Source organism: Trichoderma gamsii, assembly GCF_001481775.2.
Source record: "Trichoderma gamsii strain T6085 chromosome Unknown Scaffold_23.2, whole genome shotgun sequence".
NCBI lineage: Eukaryota > Fungi > Ascomycota > Sordariomycetes > Hypocreales > Hypocreaceae > Trichoderma > Trichoderma gamsii.
The window spans coordinates 203226-227480 of NW_020171360.1; the positions used below are offsets into that span (position 1 = coordinate 203226).

A 24255-nucleotide genomic window follows, 5' to 3' on the forward strand; every position below is an offset into this window, starting at 1 on the left:
AGACATCAGACATCTCAAAAGGTGACCCGGAGATTGCCATTGGACTGAGCGAGGAGCACATACCCTTGGACCAAATGGTCGGCTTGCAATCTAGATCATGGGGGTTCCAAGGAGACAAAGGTCAGCTATATGAGCAAACAGGCGAGGGGAAGAAGCTCCATGAAGGTTACGGCAGCCAACACACAGTTGGATGCGGTATCGACTTCTCTAAGAATGTGGGATTTCTTACCAAAAATGGGCGGTATCTAGGTAAGACGACCCCAGTTTCTGCAATTTCGTTGGCCTTGAGATTTCAATCAGTCATATAGGAACTAACTCAATACTATCTTAGGTCATTTTTCGACTGCAATTACAGGAAAGCTCTATCCAACTGTGTCTTTTGGCCGAAACCTTGTGAATGGGTCTTGCATAACAGCAAACTTCGGTAATAATCAGGGTGTAAAGTTTATGTATGACCTCGAGAAGCATGATCAAGTTATGGAAAAGGTCAAAGGAATAAAAAGACGACCGACGATGAATTAGATTGACGAAATTCCGACAAATTTATAAATGTATTTTGCGGGTTGTTTTAGTATTTCTTAACAATTGAGCAAATCATGAAACTAACGATCCATGATGTTATTCTTTTTTTTATATGTAGAATGTAGACTAACTGCCGGTTGTATCACAGATGGGATGCTGACATGCTGTATACATTTTTCCTTAATTCCATTTATATTAAGATGCAATAACGCGTTCATGGATCAAACACAAAGCTTTCCCATAGGTTACCAGAATCCTGATCAGAAATGTATTGATCAATAGCACTCAACTGATCTAGCCAATACGTTGGACCAAAGTCGTTTGGAAAAGTACGTGGAAAATTGATTGAAGAGGCTTGTTCGGAAGTTAAGTCGGGCTGAAAGGATCCCAGTTGCGAAGTTTGAGATTGGCCAAGATCTTCTTGGTTGAGATCGACCATCAAAGTATTGAAGACATTTACCGGAGTCTCCGATGGAGCTGATCTTGCATCAGATACACTTATGGGCGGCTCTGTTATTGTCCTAATCTTTTGATTACAACGTCGGATTATATCTAAGCCCGAAGCAGCTATTGGGTTGAAAGGCTTCATATCGGAGAGACTCTCAATTGCTTGTTGAAGGCTATGGCTGACCTTTTGCTTAACCCCATGGTTTTGCGGTGGGAATAAAATCGTAATAATGGAGATAAGGACTGAAGCCTCAATAGTATAAAAGGCCAGACCAAATAGATGATACTGATGTTGTTTGGCTTGTGCAAAAGATATTAGCTGGCAATCAAGCGTCTCAAGCGATACCTGCAAAGCAGCTTTTCGGCTCTCCAAATTGGATATAATGTGTGGTCGATGCAATGTCATGAGGAACAAATTTGCCATGACTTGCAGTTCTTCGCGAAGCTGCGGCAGATATGGATGATCCTGGTCCCAGGTAGTGTCTGGGTTCTTCTGTCTCAAATACGTTGGCAACGTTTCCACTAGCGATAGTATGTCTTTATGGAGCGTTTGGACAACCGAATAGTCTTTTGGACGAGGGCGATCAGCCTTGAGAGCCCGCATCTCATGTACTTTGCAAGCAAGGGCATAGCGAAAAAGAGGCGCTGAAGCAGTTGAGATGTTAGGGCTGTCATCGAGGCGCACTGTCATTGGCACAGCCGAAGAGGGATCTTCGGGTATGCTGCAATCCATGGGAGGCTGTGCATCACAGTCGTCCATATGGATCATTCGAGGGCGGCCCAGAATCATAGCCATGTATCTATGACGATTAGGCCGTGAAATGCAGCTGAAGTGAGTAATATTTCGTCTTACCCATCCCATACAAAAAGATTGATCCACAAGCGCTTCTTGTTTTGCTCGTACCAAAACAAGTTCAGCGTGTCTTTTAGATCAGTTTTGCTTAACTGGTATATTTCTTTCTGTCTATGCAATCCCAGTTCTTGTGCAAGTCTACACAATAGTATTGAAAAATTAGAATTAATATCTGAATAGTGTTCTCGTAATACGAGCGCTATACGCACCTTATAGCATATCCAATGGTATGCCAAGCTTCAACAGCTCGCCCCCAGTTTTTTAACCACGATGATCTCAGAAAGTCTGCTTGGATTGCAGTTATGGCAAGCCCAGGTCTCTCCAAAACATATAGCAATCTGTCACCAAGATCGCTATACGTTCGTGAAGTAGACAGTTCATATGACGAACCGGATAAAATCTTCCAATCAGGTGGTAGAAATTGCAGCGATAGAGCAATGATTTGGAAAAGCAAAGCGGGAAAGTATCTTAGTTCTGCCGAGAGCTGTACGGAACTCAGGTATTTAACCGGTTCTATGCCTTCATTTCGTGGCCATCGTGAAAAAAGCTCATTAAAATAAAACTCCTCGAGAATAAAGTAATGAGAATTCACTTCATCGAAGAATATTTTGACCAAAGCTTCGATAACAGTTCTCGGAGGTAGCTTTGCAATAAGGCTCTCAGCATCTCCTTTTGACGAAGCAAACCGCGAGGCGTCATTGTAGGCAGTCGAAACTTCTTGAAATTCTTCATTTCCGAGGACCTTGAATAAGTCAGTCAACGGTTATTGGTCTTATTATAGCTTACCTGAGTCTACCTCTTGCAAGTCCACAAAGGCATTGCTACCAGAAACAAGAGAGTATCCAAGATCTACATTTTCCCTTTCGCTTTTTCGGGTTGTGCTTGAGCTAGGCTGAACTGTTGGAGTTGGTAGTTGTTGTTCAGTTCCTGGTGGGGGCCTAAACATCGACGTCAGGATCGTAGAAACAGAGGTTGGGAAGAGAATGAAGAACAGCCGGCTAAAGTGATTTACGGTAGCGAAGTATTGAATATGCACTTATTTGGTATTCTGCGCGCCAAGCAGTTATTGCATGGATTTCTACGATCACACTTGAAGATTGTTAGATAGGACGTCTCTGAAGTTTGCTGAAAGGCGCGCGTAACTCTTTGCTTCCGGCGATAGCATTCTGAACAAGAGGTTACCAATCGCTTCCGTGTCGACGCATGCTGCCTTCCACTGCCAGGAGTTCTCATTATCCTGAAATCGAAAAGTAAACCAGAGATAGCTTCAGATGGGTATAAAGCTGCTGAAATTGTTTTAAGGTTCAGAATTCTATAGCTGGAGATCGCGCTAGGAAGAATATCTTGGGAAGGGTAATCTGCGGGTAACGCAGCCCGGAACCATCAGAAGACCTAACTTAGTCTACGGTTTTACTTTCATGATTCGTAATGGCTTTCATATTATCTGTTCGTTGTAGCCAAATTCTAGTAACACAATCTCATATTCATAGTCAATCATACGTACGACTCTCTCGCTGGGGCCCCCTTGTCCCAACAGACCGCTTTCGTGCGTTACTGATTCAATATGCTCCTCATATCTCAGAACTATACCAGTTGACAGATAATAGCAACAAAACACATGGATATGCACATATTTCCAAGATTCAAAGAGATTGCAATTGTACATTCATAATGAAGTTTTACAGTATTATAGTGTCACTTCTGGAGATAGAAATACGGAACTCACGTTTTTTTTTTTTTGCTGCAACCGATGCGATGGATACAAGCGCTGTATTAAAACCTCCCCAAGCTCTATCAAAAGATTAAATCCAGCTATTTGGCATCGCCCAGGTGCTTCTTCAAGAAAGGCAGCACTTGTTCGAGCGCCGGCTCTACTGCCTCGGGCTTGTCGTAAAGCATGTAGTGCGAAACTCCGGGGAGAACTACAACGTGCTTCTCCTTAGAGGCTGCCCGACCATGAATCTCATGAGCGTCCCGATAAGCGCCAAATCCTCCTGGCCTTTCACCAACTACGACCATCAGAGGCCGAGTCATGAGCGTCTCTGCGTGGTTAAATGCATCCCATGAGAGTGCAGCGCTGTTGAATGAGAATAGCCCGCTAGTACATCCATTGGTTGCCTGGCCTCGGTTGGTCTTGTAGTAATCGGTGGCCTCGATAATGTCAATATCGCTAGTTGCTTTATTGGCATCTTCAACTGTTGACGGGAGGTAGTTGATAACCAGCCGCTCTCCGCCTTGAGCTTCGGCAGTACGCTGAGCAGCCATCTTTTCAAGAGCGCCAGCCGGATCGAAACTGGCGAAGCCTTCGCGAGAGAGACGGCCAAAGTTGACAGGTGTAATACCAAACACAGCACTTGAAACGGTAATCCGTCATGGCAGCATTGATAGCATAGCCTCCTCCGCCACAGAGGCCAAGCACGCCAATGCGATCGGCGTCCACATAAGGCAAAGTTTGAATATAGTCGACGACGATGCGGAAGTCAGAGACGCGGAACTCTGGGTTTTCGATAAAGCGAGGCTTGCCACCAGAGGAGCCCTGGAAAGATGCGTCAAAGGCGATAACAACGAAGCCTTCTTCTGCCATTGCTTTTCCATAAACGTTGCCTGAAGTTTGTTCTTTGCATGATCCAATCGGATGAGCGCTTACGACCGCGGGGTACCTATTTTTCTTGTCGAAATCGGGTGGGAAGTGAATGTCAGCGGCTGTCTCCCAGGCAATGTTGGGGATGCTGACGGTCTTGATTGTCTCAGACATTGTGACAAGTATTGATGTTATTAATTGTGCGTTGATGTTAGTATTGTTACATCGAAAAGAAACAAGTATAACAAAGCTCAATATATATCATCAGATGGAAAACTACGATATATCCTCCTAAGGAAAATTCCATTTGGATTGGCTGCATCTCATGACGTAGCTAACTCCGAAAGCTATCGGGGGAACTCTACGAAGTTGTGATTCGTAGCCAATCACTTGAAACCCAGTAATAGAAGGTTTGTAGCTTCGGCCGAAACTTAGAGATGTGGGTAGTAGCTCTCCCACTAATTTCGGCCGAACACAATGGATCTAGGCTCAGTTGTTTTCAGAGCCGACAAAGGTAGAAATTTTCGGAGTCAATCAATTTTATGGCGGACATATAAAAAATAATAAACGGTCTTAAGTAGAGCCGATGTCTGAGATAAAGAAAAGAACAGACGGATTTATGTAAACTCCAGAGGTTGACCAGCTGTCGCGGAGTTGGAAGAATACATCTATCGGCGAACAATAACGACGCTGTAACACCAAATTACGGCTAATATTTTCGATTTACTAAATATTGCAGTGAAACTTAATGTAGTAATTTGTTATACTCCACCGTTGTATGATGCACCTCCTGCTGCCTTGTCAAGGCTAAGACATTCGTGTAATCCCACCACTTCAAATAACGCCTTGGGAGAACCACTACTATTGAACTCAGATTTTGGAGGTGCACCAGACTCTTTCAGCGTTTCCAAGGTCTTTGTCACCGCTTCGAAAACAGGCTGAAGGCATAACCCGGGATATATAATCAACTTAAAGCCAAGCTCTTTGGCCTCTTGGACAGACAAGTCGGGAGACACCCCTCCAGGCACATTGTTATATAGGACAGGAGTGGGCGCCACATCCAAACAGATCTGCTTTGCCTGCTCTTTCGATGTTATGCCCTCTAGAAAAGCGATATCCGCCCCTGCAGCAACGGCTGCCTTGAGCCGGTCTCTTGCAACTTCATACCCCTCGGACTGTAGAGCATCGGTGCGAGCTATTATGAGAATGTCGCCCACGCGTTGTTTTCTCACTAGCACTGCAGCTCTGATTCGAGACAAGAATTCGTCTTCTGGGACAATCTGCTTGTTCAAGAGATGGCCGCAGCGCTTGGACTGGACTTGGTCTTCCAGATGCAGCGCGGCCACTCCGGCTTGCATGTATTGGGCAATAGTGCGTCCAACCATCACGGGTCCTTATCATAAAAGTAAATGTCAGGCGTCAGTAAGATAAATGCATATATAATGTTAAATAAAGATGTAGTTATGGAGAGTTATGGGGAGTTATGGAAGGTGATGGAGGGTTATGCTGCTCTTGCACGCTCTAGTTCATAAACAGTGCGTGTACTTACCACCATAACCGGTGTCTGCGTCAGCGATGAGAGGGACTCTCTGATTCAAGGAAGCAATCATAGAAGCTGTTTCTCTCATATCGTTGAGAGTTGCAATGCCAAGATCTGGCATTCCCAGTCTTGACATAGTTGTGCCGGCCCCGGTCTATAAGCGTGCGTCAATGGTTGGCACTAGAATAATGTAAAGTGTAGCATGTCAACATGGGATGGATGACAACTCACCATGTATAAACAGTCAAAGCCAGCTTTTAGGGCCATACGGGCGGTAAATCCATCATATACACCTGGACACACAACGATCTTGTCAGGATCAGCCAACTGGGCGCGTAGAGCAGCCACGGCCGTTTGTTGTTCAGCTTGATTCGCCATGGTGATTTTGCAAAATCTGATACTCTAACACTTTCAGAATGATACTTCTGCTTAGATTTATTTCTTACTGATGTCTTATACTTCCTGGAGCTTTCCTTCTTCAACCGCTCGTCGGTGCCGTGTCGGCGGCATACGAGAAACAACCCTTCGCTCTGCTGACGTCGATCATTGCATTGCCGACTTTGGCCGTTGGTGGCGCTTTGAGACGCTTGAAATGGCTGAGACGGTGGAGCTGGGACGAAAATGGCCGTGTGGCGCTTGTGTCCTGCATGTAAGCCGAATGGTGCTCGCTAGGTAAACATCGTGATGAAGGAGCATAAAGAACTAACGCTCTACCATAATTCAACTAGAAATCCATGCTATATTGACAATGCTATCACTCTAATTTGAACAACTTGCTTCTTCTCTTGGAACACAGTCATGTCTCATTCCACAGCAACATCATCAGACATTCCCTCTGATCCATCAAGTCCGACAGGCCAACTCTGCACTTGGATCTCCTCACTTACATACGACGACATCAATGAGGACCTCCGTACCCGCGCCAAATACTTCATCTTAGATGGCATTGCCTGTGGTTTAGTGGGCGCTCACTTGCCATGGTCCGAAAAAGCCGCAAAAGCTCTGCTAGACTTGGAGCTCACAGAAGGGTCCGCTGGAGTCATTGGCTATGAGCGCCGAATCAATGCTCTCAATGCGGCCATGTTGAACAGTTCATTCATTCAAGGGTTTGAACTGGATGACTGGCATACCGGAGCTCCATTGCATTCCAACAGCATTATCTTGCCTGCTCTGTTCGCCGCATCTGATCATCTATCGCTGAAGTCGGCCTCATCGTCTGTCAATTCTGGTCGAGATCTTATCACTGCATATATTGCTGGACTGGAAGTTGGTCCACGCGTTGGCCTCGCTCTTCACGGGCCTCACATGTTATCCATGGGATGGCATTCCGGCGCCGTCTTTGGTCCTCCTGCGTCCGCAGCTGCTGTAAGCAAGTTCCTAGGACTATCTGCTGGTGCTATTGAAGATGCCTTTGGCATTGCATGCACGCAAGCTGGTGGTTTGATGTCTGCACAGTTTGAATCAGAAGTCAAGCGCATGCAGCACGGCTTCGCAGCAAGGAGCGGCCTTTTGGGTGCCATTCTCGCTGAGACGGGATATGTGGGCATCAAACGTGTGTTTGAGCGGCGAATATGGTGGTTTTCTTAAGCAATTCAGCAGCGGAAACGGAATGGAGCCGCAATACAAGACTGAAGAAATTGCCAAAGACCTTGGCCAAAAGTGGTTAATGGAAGGCGTTGCGATAAAGCCATACGCGAGCATGGCTGGGACACACAACACAGTGGACTGCCTAGCAGATCTTCGCAGTCTCTATCCCGAAGTAATCGGCGACGCAGAAAATATTGAGCGCGTCTTAATTGAGCTAAGCAAACCTGCTTTTGAGCATGGGGGCTGGGAAGCAAAACGGCCACTAACAGCAACTGGAGCTCAAATGAGCAATGCCTACGTCGCGGCCACATACATCGTTGATAGTGCTGTCCTCCCGGCACAATTCTCCTCTCATATGATTGAGAGGGATTTGATATGGAATTTGGTTAGCAAAACAACGTGCGAGTTGAACGAAGAGTTCAGCAGACTGCGTACTCGAGTGACTATCTGGCTGAAGGGCAGGTCGGATCCGATTGTTGCAGATAGGGAGATCACTAAGAGCCTTATGCCACCACTAAGCAATCATGAGATACTTGAAAAGTGGAGGAATATTACGGCTAATGTGATTGACGATGAAAGGAGACAGAAGATTGAAGATGTTATTTTGAACCTTGAAGATTGCAGCGATCTCGGTGTTTTGAGCGAGCTGTTGATGGGCGTAACGAAGAACCCAATTAGATGAGAGAGTGTACATGCTACTCATTTATAATAGAAGAAATAGACTAGAATACAGTAATGATTGTTTAACGGGGAGTGTTAGATATGTCACTGTTCGATGTAGCTATGCGCCGTGGCCTACCTGATGTAGCCTTATGCGGGCTACGGGGAATGGTTAGAGGTGGTAAAAATCGTTGATTGGGTAACGTAATGCTGGATAACAAAATAGTGCATTATCATCCACGGCGTTGCTTAGTGTAATGTTGACACTTTATAGATACGTTTCAAGTCTAAGCATTAGAATGTATTAACCTTTGTTCTTTCTAGTAGCGCTTAGGCTTTGCTTTGCAGCTCAAACTGCTTCACATATGCTGTCGCTAAACTCCCCATCATAAAGGCCATTCATTGAGGTTCAGACTTATATCCCAGTCAAAGTCAACAAATGGCTCATCAGTTAGCGGAGCTGTCTGCTGGGCATCTAGAGCGTCAGTGTTGCCACTACTAGTCGCATCAGCTGCTCGCTGTTCAAGAGAGATGTCGTTGGTATTCGCCATCGAAGATGTAACTTGGGCTGTGATAAAGAAATTGTTGTTAGTGAAATATCTCGCATTAGAAGATCAAATCAATGAGAAAAAAAATGCAATCGTACCTTGTCGCCTATTCTCATAGGGATTCCCTGATCCACCAAACTCCTGTCTCCACCACCAAAGGCAGTCGAAGACAACACTCGTAGATAGCCTACTCGATATACGGCTGCTCAAGCTATCCAATTTGCCATCTTTACCTCTGAAGATCTTCTGACTGTTCCATAGCTGGCTGAATATGGTGGCACCCCTGGCACATAGATCGTTGTTTTGTATAGATCCCTCGCGTGAAAAGACTATAGAAGCAAAATAGGCCTGCTCCCCTGCCTCGAGATCTAAGTGGGGCGCGAGTTCACTGCGATGAATCTTCAAGATTGTGCAAGATGCTAATACAATGGTCTTCTGGATGAAAGCAGGCGCAATTTTCGCTACGCTTTCTTCTGCTTCTGACCGCTGACAGACGGTATTGACGAGATTGCAGGCAACAACATAGAGAGAAAGGAAGCCTTCGGGTTTTCGAGAGGCTGCATCGACAAGAAAGTGATATGCGAGCAGATATAAGCGATAGCACTGGTAATAAATGGAATCTAGTTTTCCGGAAGTCAGATTACAAATTTCATGGTCAACGAGAAACGGTGAGTCTCACCAACAGTTGTCTGCACTTGCAATGCGGCTTTTGTTAATTGTGTATCAAAAAGACTAATGCAAGAGAGCAGTGACGAAGAACTTTTGGAGTCGCTTCCGCTGTGCGCCTTTTTCAAGGCCTCAGTTGCACAAATCATGATTTCGCACAATTTGAGATGGACTTTTGTTTCTTGAGGAGAGTCAAGCTCGCAGCCGCTCCCACCGTCATCTCCTTCCGATTGAACCGGTAAATCGAGTGCATCATTTAGGCCCGATGGCATGATCCCTTCAGCAAGCCCAATTCTATAGATGATAAAGAGTCAGTCAATGTTATGCGTGTGCGTAAGCCGTGGGAGAATCACATATAGCAAGTTATACAACACTGTCTCCATAACATGCGTCGATTATCTCTGTCGAATTTATTGCGATTGAGTATTGTTCTGGCGAAATCTTGTCCGACGCCTGTGACATGTAACCCAACTACCATGGCGAGATGGAGGGCTGCGCCTGCTAGGACAAGGCTGATGCCTCTGTGCATGGTATCGACCGGGGTTGGCCACTGGCATAACAGCAATATGCCTTGTATTGTCTGCATAGGGTTGTTGCGTTTCTCTAGCGCTGCAAATGCCATTGAGTTAATCTTTGCGGCAAGTCGCTCCAACAAGGTTGGATCGCCAGCATAATGCCTGCTGCCTATATAGACAATAACCCACGACAAGAAAGGTGACTGTGCAAAGGACTGGTTTGGACTGATCACAGCGTTGTTAAATATTGGAAGGAATGGAGCATATAAACTGAAGAATCTGCTGATAATTAGTATGGCAGCCCCAGTGATAGATGAGCTGCTCTTGAATCAGAGCTGATGAGTCGTACAGGTTGAAGCAGTCTTGAATTTTACGGCCGGCGACGTCTTGTCCATCAAATAGCTGAGAAATAGTCAGAGGTTCGATAGCCTGATTTTGCGATGTAGAAGATTGGAGATTGTTGCTTCTTGTAGATATTGAGGGAGATGCTTGGGCCTGTAAACCGGCACCTATACCCTCTGAAGCTGGAGTCAAAACTGGAACAAATAAGGGAGCCGAAACCGCGTCTGCAACCATAAAAGGGACAAAAGCCGAAGCCGAAGCTCCATCAACATCGACCCCGGATTGCCCTGTGGGGCTATTCGATCTGCTGCCACTGCCCTCATCCCGATCCTGCCGCTCGGCGCGGCTTCTGAAGGCTTCGAGCTCTCTCTGCAGCTGGGACTTGGTCCGCCGAGATGCCGGAGTGGGCGTAATGACGCACTCCAGCTGCATTCGGCGACATCGTGTACAGGAGCTGGGGGGTGCGGCGTTGCATTTGACCTGCTCGTTGCTGTTAATCTCGGCCAATGCAGCGTGTTAGGAGGATGATCATGGCCGCGGTGATTAGACTGTGCTTACTTTTTGCAGCCTACATTCTCGGCATGCTGGACGACGACGTACTCTCTCTGGAGGCATCTCTGTTATCTCTATTACACAGCTCACTTTAAAGCTATGGGCTATTCCATGATGAGAGCGACGATGCTGGACTGACCTTGTGATGTGCCTGAAATCGGCGAGGTCACGTGGCTGGCTTACACTGACGAGGCAACCATTCTCTACAAGTTCCAATCTGAGGGAAGAATACAAGCACTGTATCAATTAATTGTACACGAATGGAATAATAACAGTAGTTAAATATTGATTGATGCTCAATAACTCCAGTTCCTAAAACAAGAGAGTTGAGGAGTTATCCAGCACTTCAGCTATATATATGGTGGGCTACTACTACTGATGCTACTGATGATATTGTTCTTTGACGCATTTAGACGTTGTATCAGTTTCTTCATATAGATTGGCAGCGACGATGAGCTACGGTTGTGGCGTACACATGCACTTATTCAGGTTTCTAGTAGTTTTTAATTTCTACTAAAAAATTCCAACTTGCCCTTGTATTATTAATTCATTTAGACAATTCACCATTGCATCCCAACCGCTTGACCACTGACCTCTACTACTCTCCTGGCATCTTTGGTGTTGCCGCAGATCATGTCAAAGAGCTCTTTGCCAAACTTCTTGAACGCTGGCGTGATGCCCCCTGCTTCCACCAGTTCCCTCTCCATTGCAGATAAACTAAAAGAAAATTCTCCATCTCCGACAGTGAGGCTGTTAGTCTCCAAGTTTATGCTTATCTCTTCGCCATCCAGAGCAGCTTGGTAAAAAGCCGGATCGTCCATGGTGAAGCCCAGAAGACCAAGGCTGGGCTGGTTGCGACCGTAAATAAAAGCAAATGACTCTGCTATAACACATTTGATGCCGCATCCTATTGGAATAGAAAGATATCAGCGCCTAGATTACTGAAAGAAAAGGTGGGACTAATAGTTGATATAACATACCAAGTAGTGCAGATACGGCCTGTTCTCTCGAAGAGCCGCAGCCAAATGCTTTGCCCGCTACTACCACGTTGAAGCCTTCTTTGGCTCGTGAGCGGAAGGTAGGATTCGTAAATTCAAGACAATGAGCTCCCATTTCTTCGTTCGTTCGAGATGAGATGAGAAATTGGGCGGGTGCCAGCTATTGCTACTCGTTAGACTTATTGCCCGCATGGTTATTGAAGGAGGCGAACATACAGCATCTGTGTCGACAAATTCCCCAAGTCTCTGGATTTTCCCGTGGATTATCTTGTTCTCATTTTCATCTCTTTGTTCTCTCTCATCTTTGACCTTCTCGCTGGTGTTAATTGCTTCGTTACCTTGTGATGTGGATATAGCCCATTGGTTGACACCCAATTCACTCTCGCCCGTGGTTGCTTCTCCTGGACTTGCTGGTTCGACCCAATTTGGTTCTTGTCCTGACGATACTCCTTTCAATGATCCACGGCCAGTCATAAGTTCCCATTTTTTTGCTGGGATTTGATCAATGAAATGCTGCGGATTTGTCACTGCCATTGAAAACGAGGATGCCGCTACCGTAGCAGCAGAAGCGAGGTTTCCAATTGAGCCTGACGTCGACTGTTGTTAACATCTACTTTTCTCTTCTTTATGGTAATGTCTCACTCACCTTGACCCATACGGTTCTCAAAATTCCTATTTTGAGACGATAGCCACACCTCGCCCTCTAAAGCCCGGTCCGCCGATATACCCACGCAGTAGCTGCATCCGGGAACGCCAATTTCGAAGCCAGCGTCTTCGTATATCTGCGCAAGTCCCAGTTTTTGCAACCTGTCGAGAATAGGAAGGGACCCGGGAACCACTTTTCGCTTTTTGCCATCTTTTCGCGGTGAGAGGCCCATCTGCAGCCCTTGTTCCAAGACCAATGCGCCAAGAATAATGTCTTCTTCCGCCGTGGTGCAAGCTCCAATAAAACATCCATCAAGATCCATGCCCAGAACATTAGTAACTGGAACGACGTCGTCAGGGTTTGGATACTTGGCCACGAATGGCTCAACCTTGGATAGATCGATGATATGTGATTCAGCATATACCGCGCCCTCATCTGGGCGAAAGTAGTGCGATGCATTCTTATGTCGCGCCAGTTTTCTACCATCGATGAATCCTTTGGTGACATGATCAGGAGTGAAAATTCCTGTAATACCTCCGAGTTCCTACACATAGAGAATCTTTTGTTAGACGTACTTCTTAAACTTGATTCACAGGCTCGATCAACGTACAGTTGTCATGTTAGCAATGGCAAATCGCGCATCTGGAGATAAATAATTGAGGCCGGCTCCCGTATACTCGACGATACGATCCGATGCAACTGTGTTTCTCTTGAGTTGCTGTAGCACATAAAGGATGACATCTTTGCCGCCAATGCCACGACCCGGCTCGCCAATGAACTCAATCTTTACCACTTCAGGTACCTTGAACCATGTTTCTCCGGTAATGAGGCCCATTGTAACATCTGCCGCTCCAAGACCAATGGCAAGGCAACCAACCGCACCAGAGGAGCACGTATGGGAATCTGAGCCAATTATGAGCATACCAGGCTGCGCGCGCTCTCTATAAAATTCGGTATGCATGATGGTATACTAATTTCATTATTAGCATCAGAGAGGTCGTAATAGCGAATTAGGTTTGGCCTACATTCATTCCTTGATACTCTGTCATTTTAAAGACCTTGCGAGCCTTTTCAGACGACTCAATGAGCCTTTGAACCGCTGGAACACCTTTAACCCTGGGCTCCACGACGTGGTCTCCGGCAAGCCAGAAACGATCATTGCGAAATATTCCTGGATTTCCTAGGCTGTCATATGTGCGTTCCATGCCCTTGATGGAGCTTTAGCCGATGTTTGTTCTGTGCTAATGAGATGCCAGAGTGAGGGTGTGTCTTACCGCCCAAGATGCTTCTGAAGCCATAATCCAGTCCAAAGATACGCGGATCGTCTCACCAGTCCGGACGTAGCCTTTGGAATCAATGGCATGCATGGCAAAGATCTTCTCTGTAACGGTCATCGGTGGCCTGTCTTTTGGAGCCACCTGTTGAATACTCTGTCCTATGCATTTCTTTCGGTCATCCGAGTTGAGTGCCTCCAGCCCTATCATAAGTAGACAGCGGTGTTAGTAGAAAGCATGAAGAGCACGTAAAATGAACCCAGAAATTACATACATGCTGATATAAGAAAGCTGATTTCGTGTATATCATCTTTCGTCGCTTCCTCATCTAGTTTCAGACCCAAACCTCCATGATTAGGCGATGTCGAGCAAATTTCAGATATTTGCGAGAATATCTGGCTTTCTCTGAGAGCGCGTTGTTCTGCGAGGACGAGGCTTATGTTACCAAGCAACGTAATGGGATGCGCAACATCTTTGTTTATGTTGGCCTCGTTAAGCTTAACATTTCGAGATTTGAGAAGCAGGCTTGACCATTGGGATAATAGTTCGCTACCAACAAGCTGAATAACTGCCATTTTGATCGGAATAAATGTACGCAATGACTATACGATAGTTTTAGCACGAGATGCCAATCGTGATTGGTATTATTTATCATCTCTTATATAACATAGCTTAATGGGCTTAACTCCGTACTATGTCCTGGGTTTCATTAACGCCATTTTCTGCAGCGTGGATAACCATGATGCTGAAAAGAAACGGGCGGGCATACTTTGGCCGACATTTGCCTGACTGGATCCACACTTTTCCCATGTTGCCGACATTCGGCTGATTGCTTGCAGCAACCAGTATCGAGAGATTGCGCGTAACCTTTTCCATATCATGTGTTCTCATAGAAACCCTTCACCCTTTGCCAAAAGATATAAAAGGGAAAATCGAAACCCAAGAAAAAAAAGCCCACCGCCTCTCTTCCCGCTTAAGAAATCGCCATCTAGAATGGTGACAGTTGGTAGAATGTAGCGTCCACATGCTCAAGCATGAATTGATCAATCTACTATCAGGCACCAAACTAGGGGCAGCCGGCTCGACGACGACATAGTACGGGGTAGATATATAATACATTATCGCAGAGGTAAGATACTAATACCCATACTCGACGAGGTAGTTCTCAAGCTTACAGCTCGTTAGCGGGATATGATGGATAAACGGTTTTACAGGATCGACCCACGAAGGGCTGCTCTACAACAAATAATCAATTGAAGCTCTTCCCGAGATCGTTTCTACGCTAAAGAGCAATGCGGAGAAGTGCATCACGAGATGGACTTGGCAATGATGAACAAAAATGATTGAAATGGATCCAAGTATTGATCATGAGGATTTAAGATCTAGTTCCGTATATAGGCCTACTAGGTGTTACAACCCATCTCTTATAGTCGCACCAATAGGCCTACCAGGTAGGCAAAACCGGATTAACGTAGGACTAACCTACCAATCACGGAAGGATCATTGAACTATTGAAATAATTCATTGACCTATAATCCAAGATAATAATGCTTGTAGGAATCCTGTAAGAAAGGATTTTATTGGATGCCTTACGGCTTTAGGCAGCTTGAATAGGTGCGGGCTTATTAGTGTCTGAAGGAAGCCGACTACGCCTTGGCATTGCATCTGCTTAATTGCACTATAAGCGTTTCGGTTTAATTGGTTTAACTATATACGACCGACATAACGACCGATAAAGCGCCGACTCAACCAATGCCGGGTTACTGCCGATGATCCCATTGTGGTAAGGCAAAGCCGTCTAAACCACCTGTATTTGAGTGAGTTTTCATGAGTGCTAGGGTCAGATTTCTTGAATGAGAGAATATAAGAGACGGAAATCCCTTTGTCAACCCATCGTTGGATAGATAGTGACCATTTACCATCGCAGGCTGAGAGGCTAAGAAACAAAGACCATGCTGGGCATCTCTTTCGCTGCGGTCGTGAGCTTAGGCCTCATCCAGCTTCCAACCCAAGTTTGCGCGAAAGCCGTGTTTGCGCATTACATGCTCGGCTATATCACCGAAGATCATGCACACAAAGACATTGACGATGCCATGGCCATGGGGTGAGGAATGGACTTGGTGCAAGCCAAGACTCATGTTGCTAACGACCTCGACAGATTAGACGGGTTCGCTATTAACATTGGCGACCCTACCGGCAGCTACGTCAACGAGTCGCTTGGCTACTTGTTTGGATACGGCAACTACGTCGGATTCAAGCTGTTCGTCTCTATGGACCTGGCAGCGTCTAGCGGAGATGTAGGTTTAGCGTCGCACCTCGAGAGGAGCTGAGTACTGACATCTAAGAAAGCCAAACATTTATAACTCTCTCTTCAAGGGCTTACTGGGCTGGAACAACTACTATAGGGCGGGTGTAAACAACTATCCAGTCGTGAGCAGTGAGTTTCGACCCTCATCTGGTAAGGGGCTACATATGCTAATGCAGTGCAGCCTTCGATAGCGGTGGAAGAACGAACACGGATTTCACGTCTTGGCTATCTGTTTGGGGAAACCAGATCTTCTTTATCCCGGATTTCGACGACACCCAAGGTTATTACGATGCTGCAACTGGCTGGTGGGACTACTGGGGCGACGTCGTCGACGGCCTCTTCAGCTGGGAATCGACTTGGCCGTTGCCTGGAGCCACGAATGACGGCGATATCAGCAGGGACCAAATTGTTATTAACGGCGCCAAGGCTCACAATAAGTCCTATATGATGGGTGAGTTTGATCGCTGAACCCCTCCCTTGAAGACAAGTCTAGAGTCATCTCGGCTAATGAGTGCTACCGTGAAGGTCTCAGCTTGCAGCAGTACAAGGATTCCTACGGCGGCAATTGGTACCGCAAGGGTGAACTGAACTTGCCTAGGCGCATGGCCAATATCCTGACCATGAACCCCCAGCCCGACTTCGTTGAAATTATCACGTGGAATGATGGCCCTGAATCTCACTATATTGGCAACATCTGGCCCGAGGCCAATGGAGACCAGCAGGCTGCTATCTATGCCTCTACGGCTGGTGCCGACCACACCGCTATACAACCTCTGCTCAAGTCGTGGATCACTGCTTACAAGAACGGCGGTACCTCGTCATCATTGCGCCCACCTGGATCCGCACCAGTCGGTGCGCTCTGGCACAAGACCATCTTCCAAGACGTCACCTGCCCAGGTGCTGGCAACGGCGTGCAGTACTTCGAGAAGCCGGGTGCTTTCGAGACCGGCACCGATTCGCTAAACTGGGCTGTCGTAGTTCCATCAGGAGCATCCGGATGGGAGGCTGTGCTCGTCAGTGCCGGAAACACCATCCAGACGATTGCCTTATCTACGGGGTTTAACTACGGATCAACGTCGAGTGGCGTCGCGGAGGGCACGCAGCGCCTGCTTGTCCGAGACGGGTCTGGTACGACTGTTGCCGGAACGGATCGTGGCCGCTGCATGTCACATACATGTCACGATGACATCTACAATATGAACATTCAGATCTTACAACTGAAGCCTACAGGCCAGTATAATGGTGGCGATTGCTGGCAGGTTTCCGGCACGCCAGTGATCGACTGGTCAACAGACACAGTCACCGGAATTAGCCAAGGCCCATAATATAGATCTCGCTATAGATGGACCACTAAGCCCAGACCCAGACCACCAAAGAAGCGGGAAAGCGAGCGACCCGTAGGTTCGTGTTCTGTTTTATTTTGTTACTCTCCGTTCCGCCTCCCTGCTTGCCATGTACAGTGACATGTCATCTGTCACCCTTTATATCTTGTGCGAACGAAATTCCGACCTTACGGTCGAGGTACAGCGTAGTTTGCAAAAAGTCGTTCCGGGGCACTTGGTTTCCGTGTTTCGACAGGAGTAAACAGATTTCCAGGTGTTTTGGTACTTCCGAACAAGCTTTAAGAGGGTATTGGCATCCTAAACAAACTTCAAGAGCTAAGTGGCACAGCACTTATGCTTATTACAGGGGACTCCATAAATCTCACTTACTTTCTAGCAGGAAGTTGCAAAGGGCTTCTAGAGGGGATCAGAGGCTGGCTAGGGCTATTGGCTGTAGCGGCAGCTAATAAAGAGGCTTTGTCTTCCGCAGCCTCTTGAGATCTTTTACTTGTTGCTACAGGCGTCTTGGTCGCAGTAGTTGTGCAGGCTGATGTTAGCAGTTCGTGCGACTCTCTGGGATATAGTTGAAAGTATTCATCAGAAAAGTTTTCCATAGTTCTTATACCAAATTTGCCCGTAACAGCTTCGGCTTATCCAGCTAGCTTAGCAGTAAAATCTTCCATAGTTCTTGTACTAAACTTGCTCTTGACGGCTTCGGCATAGCCAGCTAGGAGCTTTGAACAGTATAGAGATTTGAGCGTGATGTAATACTAGGCCCTGCTGCTATATTCAGTGGCAAAATTCTTCTTCTGTGCTTTTTGATATAGACTATGCGACGGTGCTGATCTGACAGCGCTGACTGTACGAACGGATTTTCCGTATTGAATTATCTCAACCATATCCGACCTATCTTTGGCTAATCTCGTCAGTAGTGAAAATTTAGAACTACAATCGTATCTTGATAATCTGGTGTGCCAAAAGTGGTTATAATTGAGGTTGTTGGCTTCTTCACAACGCCGATAATGTTGAAAATTTGATATAATGAAGTCTTTCCATCCTCTTGTATAATATCTGTCTTATCCGTGCCTGATTCACCTGGCTTTTACGCCCTGAGAGCCGTTATCTAAGTCCATTTAGATAATTTTCCGCTTGACGCAGTGTCTACTTTCTTCATGCTCTTTGTGTAACTAGGTAATAGTTTGCCCAGATGCCGGGTGGGTGCGTTGAAGCACCCGAGATCCATACATAGGCGCCGCGTGCATGAATAACAGACTCGGCGTTACATTTAACCTGATTATACACAATCTAGTGACGGCAGTGGAAATAGGACTTGCCTTTCACAACTTGCACTCTTGACAGACCGGACGGCTTCTTTCCCTGTCTGCAGCCCTCGAGTTCGTTGTTCTAGGAATGAGAGGATTCGTTGGTGCCGAGGTTGGCGATGTAAACCTGGCATTGGAAGAGCCTTTGCATGGACTCTTTTTACTGCTGCTAATAGCTTTTCTCTATTTTTTTACTATTCTCCGGTCGTTTATTAACGGTTTGTATTTATTGAAGGGGTCTTAACATGCGCATTTGGCATGCTTGAGAAATACACGGTACTAAGAATTGGCACTGCTGCCATTGCTGCCACCACATTCCAGGTCATATCTGCATGCAGCAATTCATAAGGCTGTACTTTGCCGTACAGAGATCTGCTTCCATGGATTGTGTATAAGATAATATGCTTCACGACCGTGGCATTCTTATCGTACACAATGTAGAATGATGGAGGCGAACTGAAATTTTCCAATTACAGTGTAAGGTAAGTTTTCTGACTTGAACTAACTCATCTTACTGTATACGTTCTAAAAGCTCTTTGCAATAGTGTGTGCCAATTAAAGTATGATGGGCGAAGAATTTATAATTGGATAATTAGCTTAATGCTTTCGTGATGCACTTGTGGCCATAAAGGTCCAAAATCCTTGTCCCACTAGGAATTTTGAGCCTTGTTATAAAGTAGAATCATCTGGATGTTAAGACTTTCAATGGACATCCGATCTTACTAACTTATTTTCTACAGTAGATATAGTAGATATAGTAGATATAGTAGGTATAGTAGATATAGTAGATATAGTAGATACAGTAGATATAATAATAGGCGGTAGGAGGTAGTAGAGATATTAAGTGTAGTGCTATAGAACAAGCGACGGGACAACAAAGAGCCTACATCCTCGGAGAGATTTCTATGGTGCGGAATGTAAAATCTTAAATGAAGAATAGATAAAGCTTGATTTTCTCTAATAAAACAATGGAAGATAGCTAACTACATGCATTTACCCCTATAGGTACCTGTTTACTCTGGGAATGTTATACAGCGTCTCCCAACAGGTGATGGGAGCTAGAAAGAAAAACATTTGTACGGATATATAATACCAAAAGTAGCTTCTATTAATTCCAGGTGTTAGAAGTACTTTTGGATCATAATTTTCATAAAGATGACTTTGTTTGTATTCACAGCAATCTGCATAAGTTCCATCCCTACTCCTTCTCGTGCCCACCACCAGCCTCAACCACATCCTCCACTTGGTTAATCTTATCCTTTGAAATAATACCATCTTCATCAAATACAGTAAGCGCCTCGCCGTGCTCAAGATCTCTATTGAACAGCGCCCCAATCTTAGTAGCCTCGCGATCGAGAAACGTCCATGGAGAACGCCCCTTTGTGAACAAAAAGTCCATTTCTTCAAGCATTTTCCCAGCAGACTCAGGGTAGAAGAGGAATACAACGATGCTCATGAGGTAGCATAGGGCCATGAATATGATGTATAGCTTCCAGCTTTGTTGAGCAAACATATGTCAGTATATGGTATATTCTCCACGAGTAAGAAAGTGGGCATACTAACCTGATCTTTGCCATCGCGGTAGGGATATACAAAGCAAACCAGAAATTCTACCTTCTATCAGCTTACAAGTCCCCAATGATAGGCTATTTGCATATAACTTACGACAAACCAGTTCGTAGCAGTCGTCATGGACGTGGCGCGCCCACGCATACTCATGCTAAATATCTCGGGAGGATACACCCAAGCGACGCAAGCCCACGTGATTGCAAACACTGCAACATAAACATATACAAAAGCAATAATCGTGCGCGATGCAGCGGCATTTGTGAAGTCGAAATTCGTCTTTTGAGTGAGCGTGTCGAAGACGGGATTACCTAATAGAGAAATCAGTTAGCAAGTAAGGTTGACGAGAAAGGATCAAGACAACGTACCCTCTGTTTTCATGAGGATGCCAATAATCATCATCGAGATGCCCATCCCAACTCCGCCGATGATCATGGGCCATCTTCGACCCCATTTGTCAATATAGTACATGTTTGGATAAGTAAAGACGTTGAGAACAACGCCCTGAAGTCCGTTTGCCAAGAGAGATGAAGAAGTCGCGCCAAGGCCAGCTTGCTGGAAGAGGAATACCGCGTAATACATGATACTATCCAAGGTGAGTACAGAATAAACAACAGAGGTGTAAATTATGGAAACTTACACATTAATGCCCGTCATCGATTGCCAGAATTGCTGTTTCTCAATTAGTATTTGAGTTATGATAGCAGACCTGGGGAACATACAACACCAATACCGATCCACATACGGCGCCTATGCGTTCCAATAAGCATATCAAAGTAGCTTGGCGGCGGATGATTCTTCTCAAAGGAAATCTTGGCCACAATCTCTGCCAGCTCAGCTTGTACATAAGCATCATTGATATCCCCTCCGGCGTGAACCTGTGCAAGCACCTGCAGCGCCTCTTCCTGTCTGTCCTTTTGGACAAGCCATCTCGGCGATTCGGGCATGAACCACATAGTGATGTGCAGAGTTATTGTAGCCTAAGTCTTGTTAGTTTCTCTCTTTAATGTGGCGGATCGGCGTTGGCAATGACTCACAATCATCTGTAGCCCCATTGGAAGTCTCCAAGATGCGCTACCGTTAATATGGCTTGTTCCGAATTGAATCCAAAACGCGATGAGAATGCCAAAGTTGACAAAACACTGGAAAACACTGATGATACGACCGCGAATTCTGCATCTTTGTTAACAAGGGCTTTGAAAGTGCAATAAAACTGCAAACGTACTCTCTCGGCGCAATCTCGCTTTGGTACATGGTAACCTATCTCTATTAGCTTCATCAACACCGCAAGGCAATCCTCCTTACCATCATCGTCAAGCATCCATTTCCAAGTCCATTAATGACTCTCCCCGCAACAAGAGCCTCGACATTATTCGCCGCCGCAGAAATTGCACAGCCAATCGTGAAAATCGCAGAGCCCAGCAAGATCGTCTTCCTTCGGCCCAGCCTGTCTGCAAGAAAAGCGCCCGTCAAGAGGGAGCCCGCAAAGGCTCCCGCCAAGATGGACGCCGTGATTCCTCCTTGACGAAAGTTGCTTGGATGTTTAAAGTAGTTTAAGAACTGTGGCATTGCCAAGATGCCGCCTTTCATGTTGTTAGTCGATATAGCGCTATGGGGCTAGTTTGTCGGTTTGCGATCCAACTCACTCATTGAGCCCGTGTCCTAAAAAGGTAAATGTTAATTTGGCAATTTTCGCAATTGCGAAACTAATGACTTACATATCCAAAGGCTAAGCCTCCGGTACATGGCGCAATGCCATAAAAGTAAACAGCCTATAACAGAAATCAGCATCTCCTCTCATCTAATCTCAAAGCCATTAAAGTTCAAAACACACTCACTTTTCTCACCATATTGTCGTTTACCTTTACTCAATTGATTCAACAACTCCGTATCTTCTCGTGCATATCTATACCTCATCCTAATCATCACCAGACTCAAATATATACCAAAACGAGCCAGGACAGAAATAACCGAAAAGCCGATGTACGCGCCACGATTGGACAGCTTCGCTAGATTTCTACCCCAGACTCCACAACTTGCCCGCACCCCCAAAATCTGGGGAAACCAGTCAAACCCGTCGGTTGGACTAGCCGAGACCAAAAGAGGAGATCGACAACATAACAATCTAAGAGCTATTTCTCCGAGTACCAAAATGCAGTTCCAACCGGCGGGTCTTTTGAGGAGCCGAACTACCGGCGAACACTCCATGATTGGATGCTTCAGTGTAATGGAAGCGATAGCTCAACTGTATATCATAGCGTAGCTCGTCCTACGATAAGTAAAACGTTGGAGATATAAGTCTTCCAAAGACCCAGCTAGTATATTTATTTCCTTCATCGTTTGACAACTATAGCTCACGATACCATCAACAAACCTTCACAATGGCGCCCTCACGGACAAACACCACCGCCAGCAGAGAGTTCATCGGCTCCAGCTCACCAGCCTCAGAAGTCAAAATCACAGGATTCCAAGCCCACGGTAAGCACATGGTCTATCACCACAGCTTTGCCCTTCCAAGCTCATCACAAAGCCAGACCTGAGATTTCCCACGAGTTTGGATCTCTCCGGCTCAGATGCCATGAACCCAGGCCCCAACTACAGCGCCGCATACATCGTCCTCCAAACAAACACAGATCTTCAAGGCCACGGCTTCGCATTCACCATCGGCCGCGGCAACAACCTCTGCACAGCCGCAGCCGAGATGATTGCCGAGCGTCTCGTCGGCAAGACACTCGCCGAACTAACACAGAACATGGGCCAAACTTGGCGACATCTCGTGTCAGATTCACAGCTCCGTTGGGTCGGTCCAGAGAAGGGCGTCATTCATCTCGGCCTCAGCACGTGCGTCAATGCCGTCTGGGATCTCTGGGGCCGGTACCTGAACAAGCCGGTGTGGAGGATTGTCGCGGACATGACGCCGGAGGAATTTGTCAACTGCATTGATTTCCGGTACATTGTCGATGCCATCACTCCAGACGAAGCCATTGCGCTGCTGCGTGAGCAAGAAAGGACAAAAGCCGCTCGGTTAGAAGAAGCACGCATCAGCAGAGCCGTGCCAGCGTACACAACGCAAGCGGGATGGCTGGGCTTTTCCGATGAGAAGATGGTGCAGCTCATCAAGTCAAATCTTGCTCTCGGCATGGACAAGTTCAAGTTCAAAGTCGGTGGCAATCTTGAGGACGACAAACGCCGGCTGCAGATTGCTCGCGATACCATTGGATACGACCGCATGCTCATGGTTGATGCCAATCAGGTATGGAGCGTACCAGATGCGATTGAGTACATGCTGCAGCTTGTCAAGTATAAGCCACTGTAAGTTTCTTCTTTTAATTGTCTGGCTTAACCACATAATCAGCAAATGTACTAATAGCAACTGTCTTCTCCAGCTTCATCGAAGAGCCAACTTCGCCTGATGACATTCTTGGCCACGCCGAGATCAGAAAAGCCCTAAAACCACACGGAGTGGGCGTAGCTACCGGCGAGCACTGCCAAAACCGCGTCATGTTCAAACAGCTGCTTCAGGCGGGATCAATCGACTATTGCCAAGTCGATGCCTGCAGATTGGGTGGTGTTAACGAAGTCATGGCCGTTTTACTAATGGCAAAGAAGTAAGTCATGAGAAAGCAGCCACGCACAAACCAAGTCCCTCGTTCATACATCTAATCAATGTTGCAGATTCAATGTGCCAATCGTACCCCACAGCGGCGGCATTGGCCTCAACGAATACACACAGCATCTTGCCCTAATCAACTATTTATGCGTAGCGGGAGAAAAGAGTCTGCTAGAGCACATCAACTCGTTCCGTGACGTCTTGACAAACCCCTGTCAGACCAAAGACGGCCATTTCGTCACACCGAACGAGCCAGGATACAGCGTAGAGTATACGTCGGAGGCGATTGAGAAGTACACATATCCGTCAGGTAGTTTCTGGAAGGGTGAGCAGGGACAGGCAATCATGAATGAGCCAAAGATATAAAATTACACGTTTTGTATAGATGTGAGATAA

General features: G+C 46.2%; 9 protein-coding genes across 9 annotated transcripts; 3 read left to right on the forward strand and 6 right to left on the reverse strand.

Annotated features, from left to right (window-relative positions):
• Positions 1-736: 736 nt before the first annotated feature.
• TGAM01_v206697 (fungal specific transcription factor domain-containing protein) lies at positions 737-2768 on the reverse strand (the record flags this gene model as incomplete). Its single annotated transcript, XM_024549926.1, has 4 exons — positions 737-1769; positions 1823-1960; positions 2032-2564; positions 2619-2768. 4 exons carry the CDS (start codon positions 2766-2768, stop codon positions 737-739), a joined length of 1854 nt encoding a protein of 617 aa, XP_024405312.1.
• An 866-nt stretch (positions 2769-3634) lies between these two features.
• On the reverse strand, positions 3635-4577 carry TGAM01_v206698 (X-Pro dipeptidyl-peptidase protein; the record flags this gene model as incomplete). The annotated part of the gene is made up of 2 exons (XM_018808943.1): positions 3635-4115; positions 4165-4577. The coding sequence occupies 2 exons, from the start codon at positions 4575-4577 to the stop codon at positions 3635-3637; spliced, it is 894 nt and encodes a 297-aa protein (XP_018657825.1).
• Positions 4578-5164: 587 nt separating this feature from the next.
• On the reverse strand, positions 5165-6321 carry TGAM01_v206699 (hypothetical protein; the record flags this gene model as incomplete). Its single annotated transcript, XM_024549927.1, has 4 exons — positions 5165-5341; positions 5636-5796; positions 5953-6097; positions 6175-6321. The coding sequence occupies 4 exons, from the start codon at positions 6319-6321 to the stop codon at positions 5165-5167; spliced, it is 630 nt and encodes a 209-aa protein (XP_024405313.1).
• A 420-nt stretch (positions 6322-6741) lies between these two features.
• TGAM01_v206700 (hypothetical protein) lies at positions 6742-8212 on the forward strand (the record flags this gene model as incomplete). Its single annotated transcript, XM_024549928.1, has 2 exons — positions 6742-7499; positions 7540-8212. 2 exons carry the CDS (start codon positions 6742-6744, stop codon positions 8210-8212), a joined length of 1431 nt encoding a protein of 476 aa, XP_024405314.1.
• Positions 8213-8576: 364 nt separating this feature from the next.
• On the reverse strand, positions 8577-10693 carry TGAM01_v206701 (hypothetical protein; the record flags this gene model as incomplete). The annotated part of the gene is made up of 5 exons (XM_024549929.1): positions 8577-8758; positions 8837-9358; positions 9418-9698; positions 9758-10198; positions 10269-10693. 5 exons carry the CDS (start codon positions 10691-10693, stop codon positions 8577-8579), a joined length of 1851 nt encoding a protein of 616 aa, XP_024405315.1.
• Positions 10694-11373: 680 nt separating this feature from the next.
• TGAM01_v206702 (aconitase family protein) lies at positions 11374-13418 on the reverse strand (the record flags this gene model as incomplete). The annotated part of the gene is made up of 5 exons (XM_024549930.1): positions 11374-11720; positions 11794-11971; positions 12028-12398; positions 12458-13001; positions 13068-13418. 5 exons carry the CDS (start codon positions 13416-13418, stop codon positions 11374-11376), a joined length of 1791 nt encoding a protein of 596 aa, XP_024405316.1.
• A 2265-nt stretch (positions 13419-15683) lies between these two features.
• On the forward strand, positions 15684-17364 carry TGAM01_v206703 (hypothetical protein; the record flags this gene model as incomplete). The annotated part of the gene is made up of 5 exons (XM_024549931.1): positions 15684-15835; positions 15890-16028; positions 16081-16168; positions 16221-16490; positions 16565-17364. 5 exons carry the CDS (start codon positions 15684-15686, stop codon positions 17362-17364), a joined length of 1449 nt encoding a protein of 482 aa, XP_024405317.1.
• Positions 17365-19881: 2517 nt separating this feature from the next.
• Positions 19882-22099, reverse strand: TGAM01_v206704 (high affinity glucose transporter; the record flags this gene model as incomplete). Its single annotated transcript, XM_018808938.1, has 12 exons — positions 19882-20179; positions 20247-20293; positions 20349-20560; positions 20618-20835; positions 20890-20921; positions 20972-21229; positions 21287-21422; positions 21475-21509; positions 21555-21832; positions 21896-21911; positions 21968-22021; positions 22088-22099. The coding sequence occupies 12 exons, from the start codon at positions 22097-22099 to the stop codon at positions 19882-19884; spliced, it is 1596 nt and encodes a 531-aa protein (XP_018657820.1).
• Positions 22100-22630: 531 nt separating this feature from the next.
• TGAM01_v206705 (mandelate racemase) lies at positions 22631-24225 on the forward strand (the record flags this gene model as incomplete). Its single annotated transcript, XM_018808937.1, has 4 exons — positions 22631-22727; positions 22784-23561; positions 23636-23857; positions 23925-24225. The coding sequence occupies 4 exons, from the start codon at positions 22631-22633 to the stop codon at positions 24223-24225; spliced, it is 1398 nt and encodes a 465-aa protein (XP_018657819.1).
• Between the last annotated feature and the right edge of the window lie 30 nt (positions 24226-24255).